Here is a 26,229-nt window from a genome sequence, read left to right as displayed (position 1 = left end):
TACTCTATTACGAAAATATAAGCAACAAAAATATTTTTATTCAAACGAATGAAATACCTACTTTGAGTCGGACAAATTCGAAATTTCATTCGGCGAAATGGGAATTTCCCCCTCCCAATTGTATAAATTCGCTGTGCCCCTGCGAAGAAGTTGTAGATTCCTGTAATATTTAAAGTGCTAGAGTAATATCAATTAAGGATTGCAATGTTAGTTTTATTTAGCCCTCGCTTAAGAACCTTCACCATCCGATTATCAGGTTATATAAATTTGTTTTTATTGTTTATATATACTGTGGTGGCCCAATCACTGTAAGCCAACTATATTCTATCAAAAATTAATTAGAAAATTAGTGGCATTCGCGACCATTTAAAATACTTAGGAATACTCTGTTGGTAAATCGGAAAGCATACATTAGGATTTAACATTATTATATATTATTAACACTTTCGCGATGACTGTCACAAATACGTGCCAGCATAAAATCGTATCAATCAGGTTAAAAAGATAAAACTGGTAATCAAAGTAGTTCTTCAAAAGTTTATTTGTGGACAAGGTTATAATTGCTTGATTTATTTAATTCACCATTACTTAGTTGAAAATAAAATTATTTAGTTATACTTTGAACTAACATTGATTATATATATGATTAAACTAACAATAATTAAAGTAAAAGCAAAGTAAGTCTGTCAAATTAGCAATGCTTACATTTAAGTTACCGTTTTTAATTTATTTACACCCTGATTCCGATTTTGCACGAATGCTTTTACGAATCACCCGTCCCCAAGGGGTTAAACCTGTGAGGATTATTTACTCAAGACTAAAATTTTGCTTTATCTGCTTTCTTATTAGTAACTATGAATCAAATAACAAGTTTTAAGACGCATCTGTACTGGCAATGTGATCTGAGACCAGTGTGGGATTTTTTAAAAAAAGGATTATTAACAAAATGATTATAAAAGTAGCTCTGTATCACTCAAAATGGAAATAAACGATCAAACTTCATTAGAAATATACTTTTCGGTAAACCGGGCACAAGGAAATTGAACTATTTCGTAACACTTTGTTTAATTTCATTTATTTTTTTAAAATTTGCATTTATTTATTTTCAAACTTTATTTATTTTTGAATTCTATTTTATATTTTCTTTTATTTATTTTAATTAGATTTTTATTTTATTTATTTTATTTAGATTTCTATTTTATTTACTTTCATATGTTTAAAAATTAAGATAAATAAAGGAAAGCTAACGGAGATTTATATTTTAAAGTTTAAGTTAAGTTCACGTGCTGACACTAGCTCCAAATCAAAAGCTTTTATTTACTTATTGATAAGGATTATAACACACATTATTTTTCGACAAAGTAAAATAAGATAAATATATTCTTCCAGTTTTCGTAAATTTATTTTTAAATTGAAAATGACGTTGTCCAGTCTTTTTAATTGCTATGCCTTTTTAATAATCTTTTAAAAAATAGTGGTCATTTGAAAACCAAACCATTCCGAATATTTGGCAGGGCAGAAAGCCTATAAATACCAAGATTGAAAACAACAAAAACTGGTACTTAAAGCCTCTCATTCTAGAATTTTTTTTTCGTGAAACAGTACATTTCTGAAACTATCGAGATTTTTTTACAATTATAGCATGAATATAAAACTGTTTCTTTCCAGAGAAAAAAGTAAACATTGCTAACTAGTTCGTAAAACGAGAATAGTTTTACTCCTCCCGAAAACAAGTTGAAAGTGAAATGGTTTTACTACCAGCTTTTCCTCTTTTCCGTCTCGCTTTCACCCATGTTTTGGTATTTTTGAGAACATTTTGAAAGACCAACCACTAAAGAGCTACAATAAAAGGGTGTTGCGTATGAACTTTTAAATCATTTATATAAATAAAAAATAATACATTAAATCATAAACATAGGTACCACTAGAATAAGTTTTTACGAAAAGGGTAGAAAGTTTGCAGCCCTGTTAATTGTATATATTCTCACAGATGTCAACCTGAAACCGATTGCAGATAAATATATTATAATGGTAGTATTTAATTTAAAAATCTAATTTTTATAAATTCGATTTATAGAATTTATACCCACCACTACTGCAAATAATTCATAGACACATACTGTACACCACTTTATTGCAGTTTCGAGCCTAAACAAATTGATGTAAGGCATACCAGCAGTGAAAATTGACTTTAAAACTTCGGAATAGAGTATACCCGGAAATGACACTGAACTAGGCCTAGTATATATTTCGGATATTTATCAAAGCAACTATGTGGTTGTCAAAACCCACCAGTTTCGGTCATTCACAGTAACACCCACCCACCCACCCACCCACACACACACACACACACACACACACACACACACACACACACACACACACACACACACACACACACACACACACACATATATATATATATATATATATATATATATATATATATATATATATATATATATATATATATATATATATATATATATATATATATATATATATATATATATATACACTATCCACCAGTAAGTGTTTGGACACGTGTGATTGAAAAGAAAAACAAACTTTATTCATAATCAATAGTTGGTAGAGCCACCACGTTAGGCAATTACAGCGTCGCACACTTTCCACAAGTCCTTGTGTGACGGCTAGTGGTATTTTCTTCCACTCGGCTTGGAGAAGGCATGTAGGTTCCTTCACTGATTTTGTACGGGTAGTACACCCCTTAATTCGGCGATCCATCTCGTCCCAGAGTTTCACGATAGGGTTCAGGTCTGGGCTCTGTGCCGGCCAGTCCATTCGATTAAACCAATTGGCACCATACCAAGCCTTGGTGACCCTCGCAACATGACAGCTGGCATTGTCGTCATAGAAGTAACAGGGGTCCATCCCGTAAAATTGCCACAACGTAGGAAGCACATTGTCATCCAAAATAGTGCAGTAGGCATCGGCATTGAGCTTACCATGAATGGGGACCAAGGGTCCCAATCCACATCAGGAGGGCGTGATGTATATCAGGGCCGCTGTTATAGTCATTTGCATAGGTGTCCGATTACTTATTGGTAGATAGTGTATGTGTGTGTAATTGTTTGAATAAATATTTTTTTATTAGAATTTTTTTAAATACGTAAATATAATTTTTTATAATAAATATTTGCTTAGATATACAGATTTTTTTGTTCATATTTACTAAGTTTTGATTGAAAATAAGTTTTGACTTTATGAATATAGTTTCAGATAATGCATCCGAGCTATGTACTTTTAATCAACATGAATGTGGTTACTCATCTACAAGACACGGCCATATGCAATGGAACTGGAAAGACTTATCTGCTAAGATCGAAAATTATCACTATAAAAAATTGCAAGGTTTGTTCTTCCTGGGGACTTATTTTCTTCTTCGGAGAGGAGAAATTATGACGTCACATACTAACTAAATGCTTTCGATGTTCGTTCTAGCTATCGTATCTTACAATATTATTCGTATTAAGAGCAACTATTTCAAGTCTCACATTTTATTTTATCTTGTAATTCGTTCTTAATACAAACTGACTATTCAAATACAACTTCATTTGCAGATTTTTTTTGAAAATTTACAATAGAAAATGAGGAAATAATTAATAGAATCCAAGTTCTAGTGTTAAAGATAAGGCAAAGTTTACATTCCAATTTCCAATTTGAAAATTCGATCTATGCTTTTACTCAAATTAACCCAAAAAATTATATGGCAAGATTGTGTTTCTTCCTGTCCTTAAAGGTTGTTATAGTTCTCAGGACAGAGGAATAAGACCGCAGACCCAGAAGAAATTGAAAATGTAACCCAAACGTAAAACAAACAGAGAGAACTTGTACGTATGAAATAAAACTAATCGAGATTTGTCAGAAAAGTTTGAAAGAAAAGTTTACTTAGAGAAAATAAAACATACCAGTAGCTACAATCATAATAATATAAAAAATATATATTAATGTTATTAATTTTTTTCCATTTGCGTATGAACCCTGTCACGTACTATCTTTTATACCCTTCTCTCTTTTTAGAGGGAAAAGGTAGTGATCTGAGAGGGAAGATTGAATTTTTTTCTAAACAGGCATTGTTTCCGATGCATTTCGTACTCTAAATTGAACGAAACCATTTATGAGATTATCAGGCTAATAGTTTAAAAGTTATATAGATTTTACATACACGAAATACGAACTTGTACATGTGCCTATTTACGAATCTAACATGGCGATCAAAAGAAAAATGCATACATGTGAATTCGTATCGACCTGCCATCGCTGAGATTTGAGCCCGGTTCACCTCCGGTTCTATTCCCTGAAGATAGTAATATACCCTGAAGATAGTAATAGATTCCCTGAAGATAGTAATATAGTAACCTTCCAATATGAAAAAGGCTACCACTGGGCAAAGTGTAATATCTTAATTTAATAATTGTTTGCTGAAGATATTATTAAAGTTTGCCTTGTCATATTTTTATGCTTTACTAAAAAGAATGTAGGAACAAAAAAGCTTCTCAGATAAACTCTTAAATCATTTACTTGTAGTGGTGTGAAAATAACAGCAAATCCACTTTACAAAAGCGGAATGATACATAAAATCATCTACTTAGCTACCACCAAAAGAAATTTTCCCCAAAGTTGGCAGCCCTGTACTTAACTTATTATCATATAATAATGTTGAGGACCGCTGGTCGACTTGTATCAGCTGCCAACTCATGAATGGGGTTAATAAATTTTTTATTGTTGCTTAATTTATTTAGTATCTATGAAATAGATGTTGCTAATAACTATGAACTTTCTTTCAGGTGGCGTTTGGTTTATAAAAGATATCCCTAAGAACAGTGAAGCAGCGCTAGAAGTTTTGTTGCAAACACCAAAATATTCCTCACCAAAACTGCATGCATTCAAATGCTTGCATTTGTATGCTTATTGGGACAGATTTCTTGAGAATAACAACACAACGACGCCAAACTACATCCGAATATCTCAAGCACCTAGAAAATACAATAATTGTAATCTGCTTTCTCTTAACCGGTTAACGCCCAGCGTCATATATTTAGGACAGTTCCTATTTTCAAAGACATTCATTGTGGTGGGAAACTTTTTTCGAATTTTTATTTATCTGGGTGAATTAATAGATTCTCAGATACCACAATGATTTAGTTATTTCTGACTAGATCTAGAATTAAAAGGAGCAAGTTCTTTTTGATCTATCAAAGACTTTCTGAATGCCCTAACAGCAAAAAAAAAAAAAAAAAAACCAATAAATTTCGATAATGTATTATACCACCTTTTTCATAAAACCACTTCTTGCATCATATAAAGTCGGGACAAAACGGGTTAAAACATAGAGGGTGTCCCATAAATGATTGATTCATATTGAACGTAGATTGTAAATACTACCTGATATGAGAGAAAAATGTGGTATTTGCAGCATTGTTATTATTAGAACAATACATTTTAGAGAAAAATGCATTGAGTTTAAATAATTTAAAATTTCGACAGATGGTACCGCTAGAGGATACATTTGCAGGTTAAGAAGATTCTACAAAAACATTGTCAAATGTATGTGCAAATTTTGTTTATAGACTATGTCATATTAAAAATGCAAAAGTTGGCTACATTTGCAATTTTGCTAAATAGATTTTAATAGTCAGTGTTGCCTAGTGGCAACTATTTGAACTTATTTTATTAAAAAAAAAATACTTTCCTAATAATACTGCCGGCAACGGTATATTTTTTTATTGAAATAATGTTTTTAAAATCATTTTACGGACACCCTATAAATCTGTTAGACTATCGGAATTATATTTGTGCTAAATTATGTAATATCCCAAAAAGAGAAATTTGAAAAAAAAAAATGCTTTTTATCCATTTACAAAAATTTATCAATGTATATTTCAAAGAAGCTGTTTATCTTAGATTTTAATAATTGAAAATAAGTGCACATTTTTAAAAAAAAGATTTTACCTTCAACATAGAAAAAGAGAGATTTCTTTCTGTAATTAATAACCATACATTATTAAAATGTTAAATAAAATGTTTTTACTTGTTTTGAAGCAAACTAATGAAAAACAATTTAAAAATAAGTTTAAAAAAATTTCTGCGTCAAGGATTTAACTTGCTGTTCTTATCAAAATTTGCCAATCAGAATTCCGCATAGTAAAAAGAGACGTGTCTGAAAGCTTTTAAGTATAATACTTCAAATTGTACAAACAGTTTTGCCACGTGAAATTCTGTAAAACATTTATTGCTAGTCGAAAGATTGTTTTCATAGATTAGTATCGAAAGTGACTCAATATTTTTTATCCCACCCCTGTATCTATGCACTTGTTTGCTCCTTTGAAAATAATACTTAAAACAAGAATCATAAACTGAAATGTATCAAGTTACTACGCCCACCGTATTAGTGAAATAATGACACCTTTGGGTAAACAATAAAAACAATATTCCAGGTGTGGATGATATTGTTGAATTACATAAAAAATTTAGCTTGTAAATAAGAGAAACTGATTGCAGATTTGATGCAAAAGTATCTAAGTTTTGTTTAAAAAAATCTCATGTAGCGAAAAAAAATGTTTCTCAGTATAATTTATCTTCCTTTTAACCTCGTTAGACCTAAATTAACCATTACAGATCTGCCAACTACAACGCTTTTTGCTAAATATTTTATAGAGTGGTAGACATTCAAAAACCAAAGCATTCAGAAGTTTGGTAACTTTGCCAGCATTTTAAAAGCCTCATCACGATAGAACTATAACAATGTGGCTTTGCATATGAACTTTAAAATCATTTATATGTAGTGGGGAAAAATAAGTTCAAATGAATAAGAAATAATATATTAAAACATAAACCTAGGCAACACTAGAATAAATTTTTACAAAAAATATAAAAAGTTGGCAGCCCTACCATAAGGATACCTCGCCAAATTCAGCTTACTCACAACATGGAAAAATTAGAGTCAATTTTTAGCACATATAAATGCAATAATTTGAAAAAAAATATCTACATATTTTTTTTCAAATTTAAGCTACCACTTTAAAACAATTTTCAGGTTTTCATTCAGGTCATTATTTTATATCATTATTTCAGGTTTAAATAAATTAAAAAATTTCTGATGAAATAAATTTAATAATCAATAAAATATGAAATAATTTTAAAAATACCATTGAAACTGATTTTATTACTAATAATAGCATAACTGTTTTCAATTTTTACAGATTATAAAGATTTCAGACTTGAAGTTGATCGATGGCTGGAAATTAAAGTAGATATGAGCGTATCTGAAGATTATCAAGTAAATACCAAATACTATTAATTTTAAATAGGTAACAACAAATTTTTTCTGTAAATATATATTGTTCAGAGCTTTGCCAGTTATTGTAAATTTATACTTATACATATCCCATATTCAAGAGATAAATATTGTCAATTTGGTCAAATGTACGATGCGGAAAAAAAAGCTAATATCCTAAATAATTTCGATTTAATCGGATTTTATTTTTTCTGTTTCGAGAGCCTAATTTTGAATAAGCTTATTATAAGTTACGAGAGCGATATTTTAAACTAAGAATTCAGACAAAAATTGTTCTTTATCTGAAAAAAAAAAAATACAAACTTAAGTTGTGCTGACCTATTAGGAACTTACTGACTTTTATTCTTCTTTATTTATAAAATAAATTCCTTAAATGCTACAAACTTCAAAAGGAATTATGTATTTTTATAACTTTTATACGTTTTTTAAAAGTGACAAATGGTTACCAATTTTATTCAAGAAAGCTGAAGTTATTTTATTTTTATTTTATAACCGTCGTTGAACAGCCGACCCAATTTCATGGGTTTACGACTACTTAAGTTCAACTCCGTAGCCTTGTAATTTTGAACCAATCCAGAAGACAAGGAAACTCCTGGATTAGTACCCGCAGAGGTATTGATTTGTTGTGGGAACATGGAGGACTTTGAGACTCGACAGATTTAACGTGCATCAGTCACCATTTACTACACGGGGAGTCTTCGTCCGGCGAGGATCGAACCCACGACCTCTTGGTTATGGGCCCAGCGCCCTACCGACCAGGCTATCCCGGCCCTAAGCTGAAGTTATTGAAAAATGGAAACCTAAATTGAAAGTGGTAAAACGTGGTGGTAAGTATACTTACCACGGCCTTCAAAAGGGTTAATAGTGTTTACGCCAAAATTTGTAGCTGAAAGGTACTTTTTGATAAAAGGTCCTTTTCGATAAAAGGCAATTTGTTAAAAAGTAATTTCTGATAAAATAAAATAATGGAGTATTGCTTAAACTACGTTGATAATTTCTAAGGTGTTATTCTTTTTAGATAATCCGAGATAAATAATCGAAAAAGTTAACAAATGAAATTACTATTCTTTATCTATTTTAAAAAAAGAGCAAAATCTAGAATTGGGAACACCAGAGCCTACTGAGTTAACACAATCGTCACCAACCATATTAAAAAGAATTTCAATAATCCGAGGAAAGATTAATAATCTAACAAGGAATAGAATCACTAATGTTTATATTTTTGGAAAATGGATCAAAATGGGAATATTAGCTCCCACTGAATAAATATAAGCATTACCAATTATGTTAAATAACAAGCATGGAGATTAATAATCCATGGTTGTCATTTTGAAAACATGAATTATTAATCTGCGTGGATTATTAATCTCTAGTTATAGACTCGGATATTGATAAAAATTATTTTTTACAGGTAGAGTTTGCTACTTTTTCTTACTATACTCGATCCATTGTTGTCGTGGATGATGTTAGGATCGTGGATGGTAGATGTTCAGGTAAAAAAGTAAATTTTTTATATTTTAATAAAACTGAAATTTTAATCTGGATGACGGTTTTTATTTAAAATGTCTCATACATATACAACGGAAAGAGATGTTATTTCCTTTTATAGAGCTACTGTCACTTATCCCTGCTATAGCAGCATGGCTATTTCCTCGAACAGCTGTTAGTTTTTTTAAGGAATCATTAATAAAACCCAGTGTTAGAAGATTCTTAGAGACATTTTCAAAAAAAAAATTTATATTTCAACGAGTAAAGGTTTTATTTTAATTTTATTTAACTAAACAACAGGGATTCAAATTTCTCAACAGTTTATGGCCCTAAGTGACAATCTTTGAGTGTTTTGGAGTAGAAGAATATTACAAGCCCATTTCTCAGAAAGCATCCAATAACTGTTCTCAAAAACCTGTTCTTTTGTAGCAAATAGAACATTGAAAGTAGGATCCTGAAATTAAAAAAAACTCAACTAATTGTTAAAGGATTAGTAATTTTTTTTAAAAATAGGAAGCATGTGTCAATTATTCCCTTTATTACGATAGGAATAAAGGAACGCTAATCTTTATTTTACCCCTTACTTGAACGAGCAACGTTTTGACTTTAAAGCACCAATTTGCTAAAATGTCACTTGAAACTTTCTTTCACTTTGCTCTTTAAAAGCAAACGACATTAGAAAGGCAAATGTTTATGAATCAAATGTTATTTTTTTAATGGTTTCAAATTCCGCTTGAATAGTTCTTTCTTTTAAATAAATAAAGTGGTCGCGATCGGGAAAAATTTAAAAACTTTTTTTTTTGAAAAATGTTGAATAAAATAAAATAAATTTAACTAGATTTATCTAGATTAAAGCAAATTCATCTAGAAAATAAACTGCGCAACTTAATTCCTAAAGTAAAAGTGAAATTAAAAGCTGTAAATTTCTATTACCCTCATGAAATATTTAAGAAAATTTTTCCCAATAATCCGCACTCAGAATATCTTATGGGTTATTTAAAAAAAAAATTATGATAATTTTATCTTGATTTGACTTTATTATCTTATAAGTGCGATTTTGGGGGCATTGTACTTGATATACAATTTCTGCATGTACAGAGAAAATGTTTTTTATTCTTTTTGGTTTTTGTTTTGAAAAGATAACAATAATTTTGAGAATTTATCGACTTATTGTTACTAACTGAGAGCTAATTGAAAATTTTAAAAAAGGGATATCGATACTTTGATTCATTTATAACAAGTCTTTAGAATGGACTACTATTTTTAAACATGTGTACTTTTATTTTCATTTGCATATTTTTAAAGGTAATGGAGTCCCTTTAATCGAGTCTTTATCATGAAAATTCGCAGTTTTTAAAAAAGCTGATTTCAAGCTGGAAGAAGAAATAAGCAACAAGAAGAAAAATGTCCTTTTATTTACATGAAAAAAATTCGCTAATGGTTTGTTTAATCTCATTTAGATATGAAGCCTATTACAAGTCCATCTACTACTACTACTTCTGAATTTACTACAACAAGTACTCCAGATCCCTTTACCAGTACTTTGTCTACGACGAAAAGTACTCCGATTCTCTTTACCAGTAATTTGTCCGCAACAGAAAGTACTCCGGATCTCTTTACCAGTACTGTGTCTACGAAAGAAAGTACTTCAACTATTGGTTCGATTGACGAAGAGAAAACTGGAAAGACTATGTTCACCAGAGAAGATTAAAATACAAAGCCTTCTTTCACGACTAAAGGAACTTCTCTTGAAGAACTAACTACTAGCAGTAAGTTATTCATGTAATAGCACATCTATTTTGCTTACTTATTTCTTGAGTTTTACAGTTTTGTAGACGCTGCTCAAATTCTATTAAACTCTTTGTGTGTTGAGGTTGCGTTTTTGCAACAGCTAGTTGTGCAGTAAAAAGCAAATATATGAAAAATAAAACTATGCAATTAGACGTTAACTGGCTGTCGCATTATAATTTATATTTCTAGCTTAAGTTTATTGAAAACTGTTGCTGGGGCATAGTTTTAGATACAGAGAAACCTTCAAGGAAGACCACCCTTCTGGCGATCACTCATCATCGCTACTTAATGTATTCAGTATTTACGACTAGTTTTAGGAGGCACGGAATATTTTCCATAGACTTTGTGTTGAGGACAACGTTTAGACCTTTAGGAGGCACCATTAAAACCTCATTCTCTCCTCAAAATGTTTACTTATTTAGAATAGTTCTAACATTCATAATTGACATTTCCGACCCAAGAAAATGACACTGATTGAAACTGAAATCGAAATCGAAATCGAAACTGAAACTGAAACTGAAATTTAATATTATTATTATTTGCGCAATATTATTTGAAATTCATGCAATGTATAAAAAAAATTTGCGCTGCTGGTTCGGCCCAACCGGCCCTCAGGTCAGACCGGCCCACCGGGCATTTGCCCGGTCTGCCTACTGGCCAGTCCGGGCCTGTCCTTCGATAACATTTTGAAGAGAATGGAGGTAACCTCTAATAACTACCAACCTCCATTAACGACCATTTATATGTGGAACAAAGAGTGGTCGCTCCCGAGAGGTTTCACTGCATAATGAACTACTAACTGCTCAGTATAACTACTTACATGATTAATATATTTTGATTAATATTATGATCAATATATTTTCGGAACAATAATGTCTTTGTATCAATGAAATACATTTAAAACGCCAATTCGTCAATTTTTCTATTTACACAAGAGATTTTGACAGTTTTGACCTAAATCTTTCAAAGTGGGTTTGAAAAAACTGCCCCTCTTAACTTCTTCACAATAATATAAACCATTAGGATTTTATATTTTTCCCCCTCTTCAATGTGGTTTGGTCACAGCACCATCCCGAGCTATCCGGAAGTCCGAAGGACCCAGGTCTCTCGGACACGGAAACCACACTGCCGTCACCCACAAGAAGCGTATGCGGTGCCGTGCACCTAGTTCCCAATCCTACAACCCTACAGACCCTCTAAGCTCTTCTGTATGAGCTTGCTGCAAGGGAAAGGTTTAGAGCAGGGCATACAGATTTATTAAGAAGCAGATAATAGTTAAGTTAAGAATGTTAAGTGAAGCAATTAAAAAAATAATTAATGTATATTCCATAATTAATTAAAAACAATAAATAAATAGAGAAACTAATAATTAAACAAATTTAATGAATAGGTTAAGAATGATAATTGAAGGAGTTAAATAAATTATTAAAGATTAGTCTTCAATTAAAAAAATTGTCAACCAAATAGAGAATATGATACCTAAGCATACTAAATGGAAATTTGCATCACCTGAATAAAACATTGATGATTAAAGAAAAGTTTGTGTGGACATGAAGAAACTTGAATCAATTAGTTCTACGCATTTGACATGATTAATAAACTTAGGACTGTAATATGATTTATTACATTAGGTTGATTATATGTGATTACATGATTTGATTGTCAATTGATTTCAATGATTACATATTCAAAGTTTCTAGCAAAGGTAAGGATCATATCATATGGTTATAAGTTATTACATTAGTTAGATTGGTTAGTGTTAGGTTACACTACATCATGACATATATTATTAGGTATAGTTCGTTCACCAGGAGTTGGCACTTGGCTCCACCTCCTCGGACGCAGAGTTCATTTCAGCGCGGGGGTGTAAGAAGAAAAACATTTCCCCGCTTGAAATCGAGATAACCTCTAATGCGCGCAAAGCCTCCACACGGTTTTTTATAGGTACTTCAATCAGACCACTATGAAGGCAAACCAGTTAACGGAAGAGCCCTATAATCCAAAATCCAGTAAAAATAAAAAAGTGGTAGCAAATATTTCTCTAAAAATTTGCTTAGTTTTTTAATATGATTAGTTTGTCTTATTTACTTGTTTACCACTACAGATTCATTTCTCAAATATATATGACAAGTTCCTCTCAGTCACTTTTAAAATAGAACTTTAACTTGGTTTCATGCGCTCAAACTGTTCACTTTTTAAATAGGCTGCGCAGACTACTAGTAAGAAACCGTGTGGAGGCTTCCTGATGTAGAAGGTGATGGCTGAACACAAATAGTGAATTCTTTTTCAGTCACTTACTTCGCTTTATCATCAGCTGTTATACCTTTCGTTATTCTAGCTAATTTATATTTAAAAACTTTTTCCCAACAAAATATCACAAAAAGAACCATCTATTCAACAAAAAGAGAGAAATATCAACAAGTTTATGAAATAAAATGCACATGAAGATTGCGAAATAAATATTTTTGTCATACGATCGCCAAATAGCAGCCTTGTTCACACCCTTTCCCCTAAAATAGGGAAATAGTATCATCCGATACCACGTGATGAAGGCGGAGCCAAGTGCCAATTCCTGGTGAACGAACTATACATCACATTAGATTGCATTACTTGAGTTTTTACAATGGTTACATTCTTTTGTGACTTAGGTACATTTTAGTTACTTTGGTTCGTGGTTACAATGCTTAAACAGTACTACATAATTTTGTAGTTTCATTGATCATGGGAATTAGAATTTAATGTTCTTTATTTTATGACATCCATTTCACAAATCATGAGTATTACACTTATAGTTTTACAGTTATTGTTAATATTTATGAATTAATGGTAAATATTTGACGTTAGTAGCTTATACTAATGGTCACAATTTTATTGGATATTAAACTAACGAATTGATAAGATGGATGTTGGAGTGATTAGGTTATAAAAATTGGAACGAAATTGCGATACCTATTGGTAGATTAAGTGGTTTTAATAAAGAGTTGAATTGAGAGCTGCGACTGTGGGTTTTGGGTTACTTGGTCGAGAGGAGAAAAAAATTGGCTAAGAAACTGGGCTTCGGAAAAACAAAACTAGGTTTTGTTTTCGCCCTCCCGTGGTATCGACGACCGGATCCATAGAACAGGCCCTGTCGCCTCCCGGGTGGCATTGTATCTTGTACAAAGTTTCACCCAACTCATACTAAGAGATTTGGCGACCCCGACACGTTTTGTGTACCAGTAAAACAATGTGGTAATTCAACAACACTTTATTTTGACAAATCTTAACAAAACAAAAAAAAGAGCTAACCCCTTTAGTGTGAATAAAATGCCTCCTAATAATGATACCAAATTTTTAAAAGTGGTACTATATTTTGCTGGTAATAGTATAGCTGGTATATTTGCAAAATTGGTACTATATTTTACTGGTATATAATTTGTTTTTATAAATTTATCATAAAATTTTTCTTGCTCGCCGCTAACATTTGTAATCTAATTACATAGGTAGAAATCTGATACATGAATATTTTTTTCGAAAACAGTTTAATAATTCAATAATTGCAAAATTATAAAAACCTCAAATTTCTTTTCTGGGTAGTTTGCTACCACTTGAATACTTTGGGTTGAAGTTTTAGGATCTCTGCTGTATAAATACGATTGCTACAGTTTTCTTGGATCGTTTGCCGTTTGCTTGAAGGGTAAATGGTGTATAACATGAAAAGCAGAGATGTAACATTCCAGATAACATTTCAATTTTTTTTTATTGCTCTTTTTTGTGTATTTGGGAAGAGAAAAAAATGTCGTGTTGAGCAAATGACTATCCCATGCGTCAACAGGTTTCTTGGCGAAAATTTGATAATTTTTCTTTCCAAATATACAATTGACGATGAGTTGCCGGCGGCAGTCATAAACAATTGAAAATAAAATCTATGTTTCAACATACGATAATCAAACTGAAATCGTGCCAAAACGTGTTAAATTAACGAAAAGTTAAATTTTTATTAAAATTTAATAAAATATATCATATTTTCTATCATTTAGAAGACAGTACAAGTCCATCGATATCCACATTTCAATTAACAAGTACTTCAAAGCAAGTTACCAGTAACAAGATTTCAACTCAAAGTACTTCAGCAATTAGTACGAGTGACATCGAAAACATTGGAACATCGATCATCACCAAGGATGACAAAAATGAAAAACCCACGACAATGGCTTCGATTATTGAACCAACAACCAAAAGTAAGCAATTTAATGACATCGATCAAATAATTACAATATACTCGCTTTTATTAAGTATTATAATTTTTTAATAATAATCAAAAAAATTAATTTAGTATTGTAAAGTATACAATTTTTTTTTGCATTTATTTAAAGAATGTAATTTTATATAACAAAATACAAAATTTGAGCAAAATCTGTTGAATAGTTCCTGAGAAATTGAATTTTAAAAATAAATTTTTAAAAAAAAAATTTCTCAGAAATTCTGTTTGACCGTTTTTGCTCAAATTTTGTATTTAGTCAAATAAAATTACATTCTTTAAAATGATGAAAAAAATTCATAATGAAATAATTCAAAATCTTTTTGATTATTATTAAATAAAATAATTAAAAATAATAAAATATTTTTAAAATTTATATTTTTTATGCAATTATCTTTCTGTAAATAAATTTATTAATTGTTTGCAATTTTTTTTGATCTGTTTAAAAATTTTAGAGGTATAATGAAATACGCAGAAAGTAAAGTTTACAATAAGGGGTGGAAACTTAGGGCCACTCTCTTGACCAAACTATTGGGACTATATTTCGCAGATTGCGGCTACCCCCTATATTTGTGAGGTGAGAAATTCGTTTCCGTCGAAATAAGATGTATTCAGAGAAAACACGTTCTTGGATCTGACTTCGTAACTTAAAATATCGCCTGCACTTATTAATTAACTTATCTGAGGTCACCCCCTTTAGCAATTAAAATTTAGTCATAGAATGTGAAGATCCAATCATTAGATTAGCAGTTATACAGGGCAGTCCTTTTTTTTTCTTTGTGCACTGTACCTGTTGTCTTAATTGGCAATTACCTCTTACAGGGTAATATTTTCCTTAATTTAACAACATAAGATTATAAATAAAACTTTGTTAAAAATCTGAGTACAAATACTCGTTTAAAAAAAGAAATAATGATTCATTAAATAATACAAAAAATAAGCGTCTAATTGATCGGATTCTAAATTTGTTAAACTAGCAGTCGAAAGTCGTTAAATAGATACACTAAATTCATTAATATTCAAAATATTCTATGGTAATATATAACTCAATTTTTTCTTACTACACAGTTTATTACATTCTGTCATTGGGTATAGTGTCGCCATTTTGTTAAACTTATATAATTCATATAAACCAGGGGTGGCGAACCTTTATACACCAACGTGCCATTTTTTTTCTGAAAAAATGTTTAATGAGGTCATAGACGTGCCGTCAAATAATTTTGACTTCGTGATTTTTGGGAAAATAATAATACTAAATACTATCAACTCAAAACTCTTTGTATACATTGAGAAAAAAAAAAACATTTTGCAATGTCTCAGTTATACGCGTTATTCAACTTAAAGTAACATCAGTGTGACTTCTGCAGATTAGATGTCAAATAACTTAGATTAGGTTGCAAGATGTTAGTTTAAGCAGGTCAGTTAATTTTTTTTGCTAGTTATTTATTGGTAGCTTGTTTTTTATGGTTATTAATTGTTTTTTTAGCTGTAACTGTACATTTTTTTATTATTAATTGCTTATTATTTTGTGTGTTTTTCTGAAATTTAATTTAATTGTTACATATAACTCATTAATAACATTTGTGTAATAACAAATGTGATCGGTGGCGTGCCCAAAATATTGTGTCGGGTGCCATAAATGGCACGCGTGCCCTTGGTTCGCCATCCCTGATATAAACAGTTTTTTATAAATCCTAAATATTATTTTACATCTATAATAGCCTTCTTATCGTATATACTTAAAAGTTTTTATACGGATATTCCAGCATTTTTTTTAAATTTTCAGAGGCGTGCTTGGTATGAATTTATTTGGTTATGACCGTATTTTGTATTAGGTGATAGTAAGCTGACCAGCTACTTGCTTAAACTATAAGACTGGTAGCGAAATTTCTAAAAAAAATTCGGATACCCACTTATTTACCTTTTTAATTATTTAGAAAAATCATTCCTCTAAGAAATTCTCTGCGAAGATTTATGTTCTTAGAAAATTAAATTTCAAAAGTATATTAGTGAGTTTCTAAAGATTGATACAGAAATCCTATAACTAGTCTTCAAAATCATTTAAAAAAATGACTTCGACCATGATATATAACCATGATACTATGAAGATACCAACATTGATACCATGAAAAAAAAGCAATCATATTTAGTTCTTTTTTCTAAATGACGTTGCAACGTTGAATCGGTTAGCTGATAAATTATTCAGTGATAATCATCGTCAAATTCCTTACAATATACAACATACAATTGCAATATACAACTCAATATGATTGTTAGTCAATCTTAATAAAATGAAGAGTTCTCGTGTAACATTTTGTAACTGTTTTTCTCTCATTTAAATCTCCAAAATTATGCAAGACCCCGCAGTGGACTGATCATAAAGACACGCTTCCCAGTAGAACACCGAACATGTCTTCGAATCATTTTCAGGCATATGTTTCCCTGATATTCACCAATAGCCCATTGGCAACTCTATTGCGAGCGTAAAGTACCTACCAAAACTACTTAAACTATCGTAACTGAAACTTGGGCATGGGAATCAACACCTGCATCCAAAACCCTATACACTGTATTTTACAAGTAGTTTGCGGAAACTATTAAACTGAACCAGCTCTTTGCATGGATCGTAAAACAATTGTAAAACATAAAAGGAAAAAATTTATATATTTGTTCATTTGATGGATTAATTTGTTGTTATAATGAAGGAAATATAAAAAAACATTTATTTTTAATTAATTAAACATATTTTAAGTCCTACATTTTCTACAATTTTCTTTAGATGTCCTATTAATTCGCTATTTTGTCAACTGGCTTTTTACTGTTGCGGTGTGATAAGAGACCACTCTTACAAAACCGTGCGGCTGATTTCAGATCGAGGAGGCGCAGGAGAGTCTACAAGAGGAATTTTTAGCAACTGATCCTAATAGTTGTTAAAAAAATTTCAATGCTTCCGTGAAGAACTTTTGAAAAAAAAATGATTAACTTTATAGGTTATCGGAGAAAATATTTGAAGGGAACGGAAGAAATTGACTTATTATTATTGATGATAAAAATGCTTGCATGAATCGTGGTAAATTTTGATAATCACGAGCAATAGCATCATGCCGAATAATCAGAGATCAAATTCCAGACTTCCTCTTAATAATGTCAAATGTCTAATAAAGAATATCTTGAGGGATTCTTTCATCGAAGAACAAAAAAAAAATCGCAATTTAGATAAACCTTCGCTTAAACAGATTCTTAATGTCCCTCAGTGACCATAGATGAAATATGTCACCATGTTTCGACTGATATATGGACACGATATTCTGAATAAATATCTATGTCGCGGTTAATGATACGTCTTATACCTTGTGTAAACTCCACGAAGAGATGGCCTGGTCTCTATTGTTTAGATAGCAATCTAGGAGAGCAATCTAGGAACACTACTGGACTCTTTGCTCTCATTTATAGATCTATTGTTATATTTCTGATATTCCTTTATCTTTAATGTGCCATTCGAAATTAAAAAAATTATCTAACTGTTCCGTTTTTTTATTTTTTTACAGATCAGACGCTGGACCTTATTTTTGTTTGCTTTCTGGGAGCTACTTTTCTCATTGTTCTTGCTGGAGTCGCCTTGTCTGCAATAACGTATAAAAGGTATAGATCATTATATATGTTATTTATATTTAAGAAATTGATGGCCAACCCATACCATGTTAATGTTCGACATGGCAGTTTTAGCAATTAACACTTAAAAATTTCTAGAAAAATGTTAAATTTTGAAAGAAAAAAAAATTTAAAAATTTGAAATAATTATTTTTTTAATTAAAACTTCGTTAAAATCAGTAAAAATCGTACTCTTACTCATATATTATTGATGTCTAGCACGTTATTAAACTGAAAAGTCGTTATAAAATAATTTTCGTCAGCTGTACTAGTTTTATACCAACAAGCAATTTTCCTAATTTGCATGATTTTGCTCACATATACAGTTGTAGATTTAAATCAACATGTGTTTGTGAGAAAAATGTCCATTTTGAGAACAATAACATCAAAATATCGTTAAACTGGGGTGCTCCAAAGCTATACCCTCTAAATATTGTGCAAAATGATGAGATTTGAGCATAAAGATTTTTCAGGTGTGCCTGAAATTTTGAAATATCATTACATTTATTTTAAACCCTTAACTTGTGCCCTCAATTTAATTTGAGCACGCTGAACAGGCCAAACTGTGCACACTCGAGATAATTCGAGCGGTGTTGTACTTCATACAGCTATAATTTTTCACACTCGAATATAATCAAGAATCGAAAATAACAATGTGAAAGCTAAGGAAAAAAAATCGTTTTATTGATATTTATCATTTACATAGGATTATAGGCTATAACACCTATTTATTCAAGAATAAAATATACAGAGTTGCCAACTTGCTCTGGGCACCAAATATATATATTAAAGTGGTAGCTCATCAATTGTGATTCTTGGTTGCACGTGAAAACAGAAAATAAAATAAAATAAAAAGAAAAAAACAGAATAAAACAAAATCTATAATTCGAGTAGCGAATTAAAACGTACTTACATGAACGGGAAATTTTTCAAGAATGATTTAAAAAATATTTTCGTAACAAGATTGCCAAATTGCAAAATATGAAAACAAAAGCGCAAATTGAGCGTTTATTTTATATTTTTTTCTTAAATAAATATTTATTTTCTAAAATTATTTATGATCAACTTCTTTAAATTATCCAGTATAATATTACCTTGCGCACATCCATTTCGGGCCCATCCTTGGTATTGGATTTTGTTGAGAGCAAATCAGACTGAAAGTCACGTAGAATAAACTGAAAACTTGACTTTAGGGGAGGCTGGTGGGAGCGCCTAATAGGAGTTGTCAAGCGATGTCTACGAAAGGTACTCGGACGAGCACTTCTTGACGAGGAAGGTCTGTCCCAGGGATAAAGAGAATAGAAGGGCTGGTTCACTCCTTTGAAGTATCTCTTGCCGCGCCGATCCTCCGACGTCACTCTAGTGACGTCAGTTTGGCGCAAAGCTCCCACTTTTACTTCAAGAACGGAGCGTTTGGCCTTACTAGCTCTAACTAATATTGGATCATTTCTTTTTGCGAGATATTCTAAGACATTTGTTATTTTCTATAATGACTTTCCTCAGTTTTTGCAGTGAATTTACACGAATTTAAAACTATTATCGAAATGCCAGTTTGCGCGATTGCAACTTGCAAAAATTCTGATATAAAAACAAAAGGAAAAAGTATAATTTTTCGCGTGTTCCCTAAAGTAAATGAACAACTATGTAAAGAATGAATTCCGAAATGACACAATATAAAACCGCAATACGTTTATTCTGTCGTAAAGAACTTTTATAAAACTTCATTATCTAAATAGAAACCGCCTCGCTACTTCATAAAGAAAGGCAGGTGAAAAGAATTAAAAAATAGATAAAGTCAAAGAAAATTAAAATGTAAGTAAAAAGTATAAATAAAATATATAGTATATAGTTGAAATTCTCCTAATTTCATAACATATTTTTTAATGTAGTTATTCTAAATATTTATGATTTTTTTTAAAAATTATATTCTCTTCAATTTAAATATCTATATATTATATCATCGTAAATTTAAATGTCTATAAACAATTGTAAAATTTCTGATGTCATTATGAACCTAAATTATTATTTTGTTTCAGTAATTAGCGTTTAAGGTTGATGTTTCCTAATGATTAAGTATGAACAAATTGCTATTAACGACATATTTTAAAATCAGGGATTCGAAATTTAACTTAACTTATCTTTATAAAAGAATATGTAGATAAAAAGAGTGTCGATATATGCCTTCATTTTTCTTAATAGTTAAAGTTAAAACTGAACTTTTTAAAATAAAGTATTTATCGTGTCATTTTCACCAACTAGCAAAACATTTTTATAAGTTTAAAATGGCATTTTTTTAATATAATAACCAAGAAAGTTTTTTTTGAACTATGTTTATGAACGGAAATAATGTGTTAATTACGTAAAGTTTGAAGGCTAATAACCAGAAAAAGTCTAACTTATTTTTACAAGAGAAAGATGCAAAGTTATCATATCTTTGCTTGCAATCTCCGAGATCTGTAGACACAGTGATGTCATGAGGAGGGAAATCGTAGCTTCAGCTCTAAGAGCGGATTGAACTAGCCCTTGTATTCTCTTTAGCCCTGGGTCTGTCCACGGCCCTCATTGGAATAGAAACCGCTCTGAACAGGCGACCTTTGGTATACAAAGATGGAAAAGATGACAGTTCCACAGCCTTAACACCAAGCCATTTCTTGACAGGACGAAAACTAACGGCCATTCCATCCAGCCCAAATAACAACACAAAGCTAAGAAAAATCTACAAGCAGCAGCAGGACTTACTCGACTGCTTTTGGAAAAAATGGTCTAAGGAATATTTGCTTCAATTGCGGTCATTTCATCAAGTTCGTAATCAGGACAATATCATTAACATCCGAATTGGCGATATTGTACTTCTACAAGAAGATGCCCGACCACGTCACATGTGGAAGAAAGCTAGAGTAGTGAACTTGCATGAAGGACGAGATGGAAAAATAAGATCCTGTAAGCTGAGAGTTAATGGTCGCAATATAACCCGTCCGGAAGCTCTGGTCATCCCCCTCGAGATCGACCAGGGTGGGGAGGATGTTGAGGTTTGAGTTCGAGATTAGTTATAGTTTTGAGTTTCCTGTGCTGGAAACATCTTCTTGTTTTGTTGAGAGCAAATGAGACTGAAAGTCACGTAGAATAAACTGAAAACTTAACTTTATTTACATCAAGAAGAATATAAAAACAAGAAGATGTTGCCAGCACAGGAAACTCAAAACTATAACTAATCTCGAACTCAAACCTCAACACTTGGTAACTAACAAATTAAGCGCACTTCAGCAATGCAGTAAGAACGGGACTTTGAAACAAAACTCTTCTAGTTATAATCAATTTGCTCTTTCGCTTTCATGTTTTGCAATCTAACAATTTTGTTGCGAAAATATTTTTAAATCGTTCTTGAAAAATTTCCCGTTCATGTAAGTACATTTGAATTCGCTACTCGCTTTATAGATTTTGTTTTATTCTGTTTTTTTCTTTTTCTTTTCTTTTATTTTATTTTCTGTCTTTACGTGTTATTTTTACATATTGTGCTCTATTTTATTTGTTGTAATTTTTGTAAAAAAATTTTTGAGTGCTCCGCAAACTATTGTATTAATATATTTTGATTTGGCTATGTTGATACAATATCAGAAAGCACTCTTTTTTGCGTATATAATCGTGTGGACTGATGAAAAGATTATATCGTTCATTTTACGGATTTCTTAAACAAATTTTATCCTTTTTTCTTCCCCAGTTGTTTGTTATTCTTTTATTTTTTATTCTTATTTTTCTTCCCCCCCCTTTTTTTTTTCTTCATATGTCTGTAATTTTCCTATGTTTCATCTCAATTTTGAACTTATATCTATACACCTTTTTAATAAATAACTCCTCTCTTATTAAATGGTGGTCACAAATGTTTTGAGATTTTGTCACTTTATATATAGCTTTAATACCTTACTAATTAATACCAATTTGCACTTTTCGGATTTTCAGGTTGAGGAAGAGTGTCCTGATTGCAATGAAGTGAGAGCATCTTCATTTAATGCATCTGAACATCACGTAGAATTAATAAACATACTTATACTGTATGAAAACTTTATGTTGTTTTGAATATAACAGTCTGTGTTGATTAATAAATTTTAATGATAACAACTATGAAAGATAATAAATAATTTAAAACAATACTAAAATAATTTTTTTAGTTCATATAAAAAAAAACATGGTGAAAAGTATATTTTTTTCCCTTTCAACAATTTATTTTTGAAAAATTAATTTATAATATACATATTTATATGTTTATACATAACCATTAAAATGATATCCAAAGAGAGCGAAAGCAACAATATAGAAAACTAGTGGGCTGTGCCCCCTGCTCGCTAACGCTCGCCAACCCCCAAAAATTGCTACGCAATCTTACATGGTTTGCTTCGCAAACCCAGCTCGCTTCGCTCGCTACTAACTTAGATACATTGCAAATGCACAAAATTCTAAGAATTCAAAACAATCATTCAAATCTATATAACAACTTTTTTTTAAAAAAATAATTACATCTTTTTAGTAAATACTATGTCATTAAAATTAATTTGAATTCAAATAAATTCGTTAAACCTATTAGAAATGTGCTATAGTATAAAATCTTAAGACAAAATTTCTGAAACTGATATCTGTTTAAAAAGGTTAAAATTTTGGCTATAATTAAGTCTATTAAAAATTGAAATAAGTGAATTGCAATGGAAAAACCTACATAAGCAAAATATTGAATTTCGGAAGAAATCTCATTTGGTGAGAATGCTATCTCTTGTCAAAAAATACAAAATAAACTGACCTCAAATAAAACTCCAAGGACTTCGAATCAAATAATCAAGGAAACTACTATCACGTTTAATATAAAAGGAAGATTTATTAACTAAGCAATAAAATTACAGCATCGCAGTTCCAAAAAACAAACCTCACACTCACTCAACAACAATTTAGAAAAGCAATTTACATTCTAATTAGTCACCATAGCAACCACAAAACTCTTCTCGTTACCATCTATAAACTGATATATAATAAATAAATAATTTAACAAAAAATACGATGCGCATAAGCACATAATATTTTACACTCTGATTATTTCAGTTTCCGTTTTTAGAAGCGCTATATGTTGAGCCACCTAATTTAGATTTGGCATGTGACATTTTTAGCGGCAGTCATTGGCTGATTTTCTAGCGTTGCCATTCGGAGATTTGTAATAAGGCTTTTTTTTATCGCCGTGTAAGAGAAATATATATATAGATGGCGTCGATGGTAGAGCATTTGCTCTTAAATTTAATATCGGTATTTTCTTTAATTAGCTATTTTTTTATTAGTTTCAATGTATATATATATATATATATACACACTGGTGTGCAAAACTTAAGCAACAAGTGGTTTTTCGGACACAGCTCCCCAACAAAGTATAAGATAGCCATGAAATTGCAGTATAATATGCGCGTAATTCAGTAGAAAGATTATTTGTATGCAAATTTTAGAAATAAAACGTCGTAGGTGATGTAAGTGTACGTAAACCTTGTGGGTCGGCGCGTGCAGGTCAAAGCTGTGATAAAAGGATGAAGAGCACCGTAGTACATTCGCTGCAAGTGCAAGTGATTTGTTTTGTGAAACATGTTTTCAAGAAATCATTTAGACGACTTTACTCGAGGAAGAATGATTGGGAAGCCTGAGGAGGGGCGTAGTGTGACAAGTGTTTCCGAAGAGTTCGGGATCGACAAAAGTGTTGTTTCTCGTGCTTGGAATGCCTTTAAAACTACTGGAACAGCTGTTCGGAAGGTTGGTGGTGGCCGTCCAAGGAAAACAACACCAAGAGATGACCGTTACATTGTCCTCCAGGCAAAAAGAAACCGTTTTCAGTCAGCGAGCTCCTTATCTCAGCAACTGTGCACAGCCACAGGACGACAAGTATCAAGATTTACAGTGGCCAGACGCCGCCACAAAGGTGGCTTATTTGCTAGACGTCCTGGACGCTGCATACCTTTAGAAGTTAGCCATCGGTGGTACCGTTTAGAGTGGTGCAGAGAACACGAAACCTTGACACCTCATCAATGGAGTCGCGTCCTCTTCACAGATGAGAGTCATTTTAGTGCTACAAGCGATTCTCAACGTCAGTTGATCTGGAAAGAGGTTGGAGCTCGATTTCATTCCAATAACATCGCGGAAAGAGATCGTTACGGTGATCCTGGAGTTGTCGTCTGGGGTGGCATTATGTTGAACGGGCGGACTGAGCTTCAGATCTTCGACCGAGGTTCTGCAACTGGAGACCGCTACTGCAATGAGGTAATCCTACCCCATGTGCGTCTGTTCCGAGGGCCATTGGACCGGACTTCATTTTTATGGATGACAATATCCGGCCACACCGTACTGCTAATGTTCAAGAGCTACTGGAAAGTGAAGATATCACACGAATGGATTGGCCAGCTTACTCTCCAGATCTGAATCCCATAGAGCATGTGTGGGATGCATTAGGGAGACGTCTTGTGGCTCTACTGTATCCTCCTGGTAACACCCATCAGCTGAAAGATACGTTAAAGGAGGAATGGAGACGTTTACCCCAAGAACTGGATAATCCGGTGCTTAGCATGGAGAGACGATGCCAAGCAACAATTACAGTAAGGGGAGGGCATATCCCATACTAGGGAACATCTGCCAGTTGTACTTACGCTTCTTCAGGCAATCATGTGTAACGCCACTATCAGTCAAATAAAGCCTTTTTTTGTTCCATACCCTACTTTAAGCTTTATATTCATTTCTGCGCCATTATTCTTTCACCATCGTTTAAGTACAAAATAATGTACATCATATTCAAATTTTATGTCAATCGGATGATTTCTTGTAGAGTTATGACAAAAAACGCACTTGTTGCTTAAGTTTTGCACAGTATATATATATATATATATATATATATATATATATATATATATATATATATATATATATATATATATATATATAATGAAAAAATACAGATTAGCGTTTAAAATTAAGAAAATAAGGAAACATTAATAATAAGGATTTTTTTACTGTACATAAGATGCAAGTACATAGGACTCATAAAATAAGTAAAAACACAAAGACAACATTAAAAGAAGAATCATTATTAATAAATAAAATACTCTTAAAATTTAAAAAAATGTTAAAAAGTTGGAAAACAAAATAAGGGAAATATATAATTTCGTCATCAGCTCACACAATTATGTCCGCAATAAAAAGTGCTTTCTAAATTGTATTAATACAGACTAAACACAACATATCTACAAAATAGTACACTATTGTAGTATGCTATTGTTTAATAGTTCTCTTTCGCTATATTTATACATTATTAGATAGAACTCTCTTTGCGGATATAATCGTGTAAGCTGAAGACGAGATTCGATCTGTTCCGTAGTTATTCCGTTTTTTTTAAGAGTTTCTTATGCTTTTACAAACATTTTATTGATTAATAATTTTTCTTCTTCTCTTTAAAATATTTTTTCCTTGTATCATTTTTAATATAGTTTTAGTTTTACAGTTTTAGATGAATATAAAGGTGATTATTAATTATAATATACTGAGCTAGAAGCGAACTTGTCTTAGTTTGATAAATAAATACAACTCATTGGTCCGATCTACGGGATCATAATATTTAAAGTGGTAGCAAATTTCATGTTTATGCATTTTACTATTGATTTAATGAATTTAATTTAAAATGATTTAGTCCACCACTACATACAAACAACCTGAATAATTTGCATAAGTCTTA

At 31.3% G+C, this 26,229-nt stretch overlaps 1 protein-coding gene across 1 annotated transcript; it reads left to right on the top strand.

The window, feature by feature from the left end:
• The first annotated feature begins 2,850 nt into the window (after positions 1-2,850).
• LOC122272443 (uncharacterized) lies at positions 2,851-22,614 on the top strand. The gene is made up of 9 exons (XM_087162609.1): positions 2,851-3,028; positions 3,235-3,372; positions 4,809-5,015; positions 7,224-7,300; positions 8,730-8,811; positions 10,267-10,575; positions 14,617-14,817; positions 18,386-18,479; positions 22,446-22,614. Exons 1-6 carry the CDS (start codon positions 2,851-2,853, stop codon positions 10,515-10,517), a joined length of 933 nt encoding a protein of 310 aa, XP_087018735.1. The 3' UTR covers positions 10,518-10,575; positions 14,617-14,817; positions 18,386-18,479; positions 22,446-22,614.
• The last annotated feature ends 3,615 nt before the right edge of the window (positions 22,615-26,229 follow it).

The sequence above is a fragment of the Parasteatoda tepidariorum genome, chromosome 5, assembly GCF_982258835.1.
Source record: "Parasteatoda tepidariorum strain Cologne lab strain chromosome 5, Ptep-v5.0, whole genome shotgun sequence".
In the NCBI taxonomy this organism is placed as follows: domain Eukaryota; kingdom Metazoa; phylum Arthropoda; class Arachnida; order Araneae; family Theridiidae; genus Parasteatoda; species Parasteatoda tepidariorum.
Note: the sequence above shows the minus strand (reverse complement) of the source record. Positions and strands in the feature narration are given on the sequence as shown.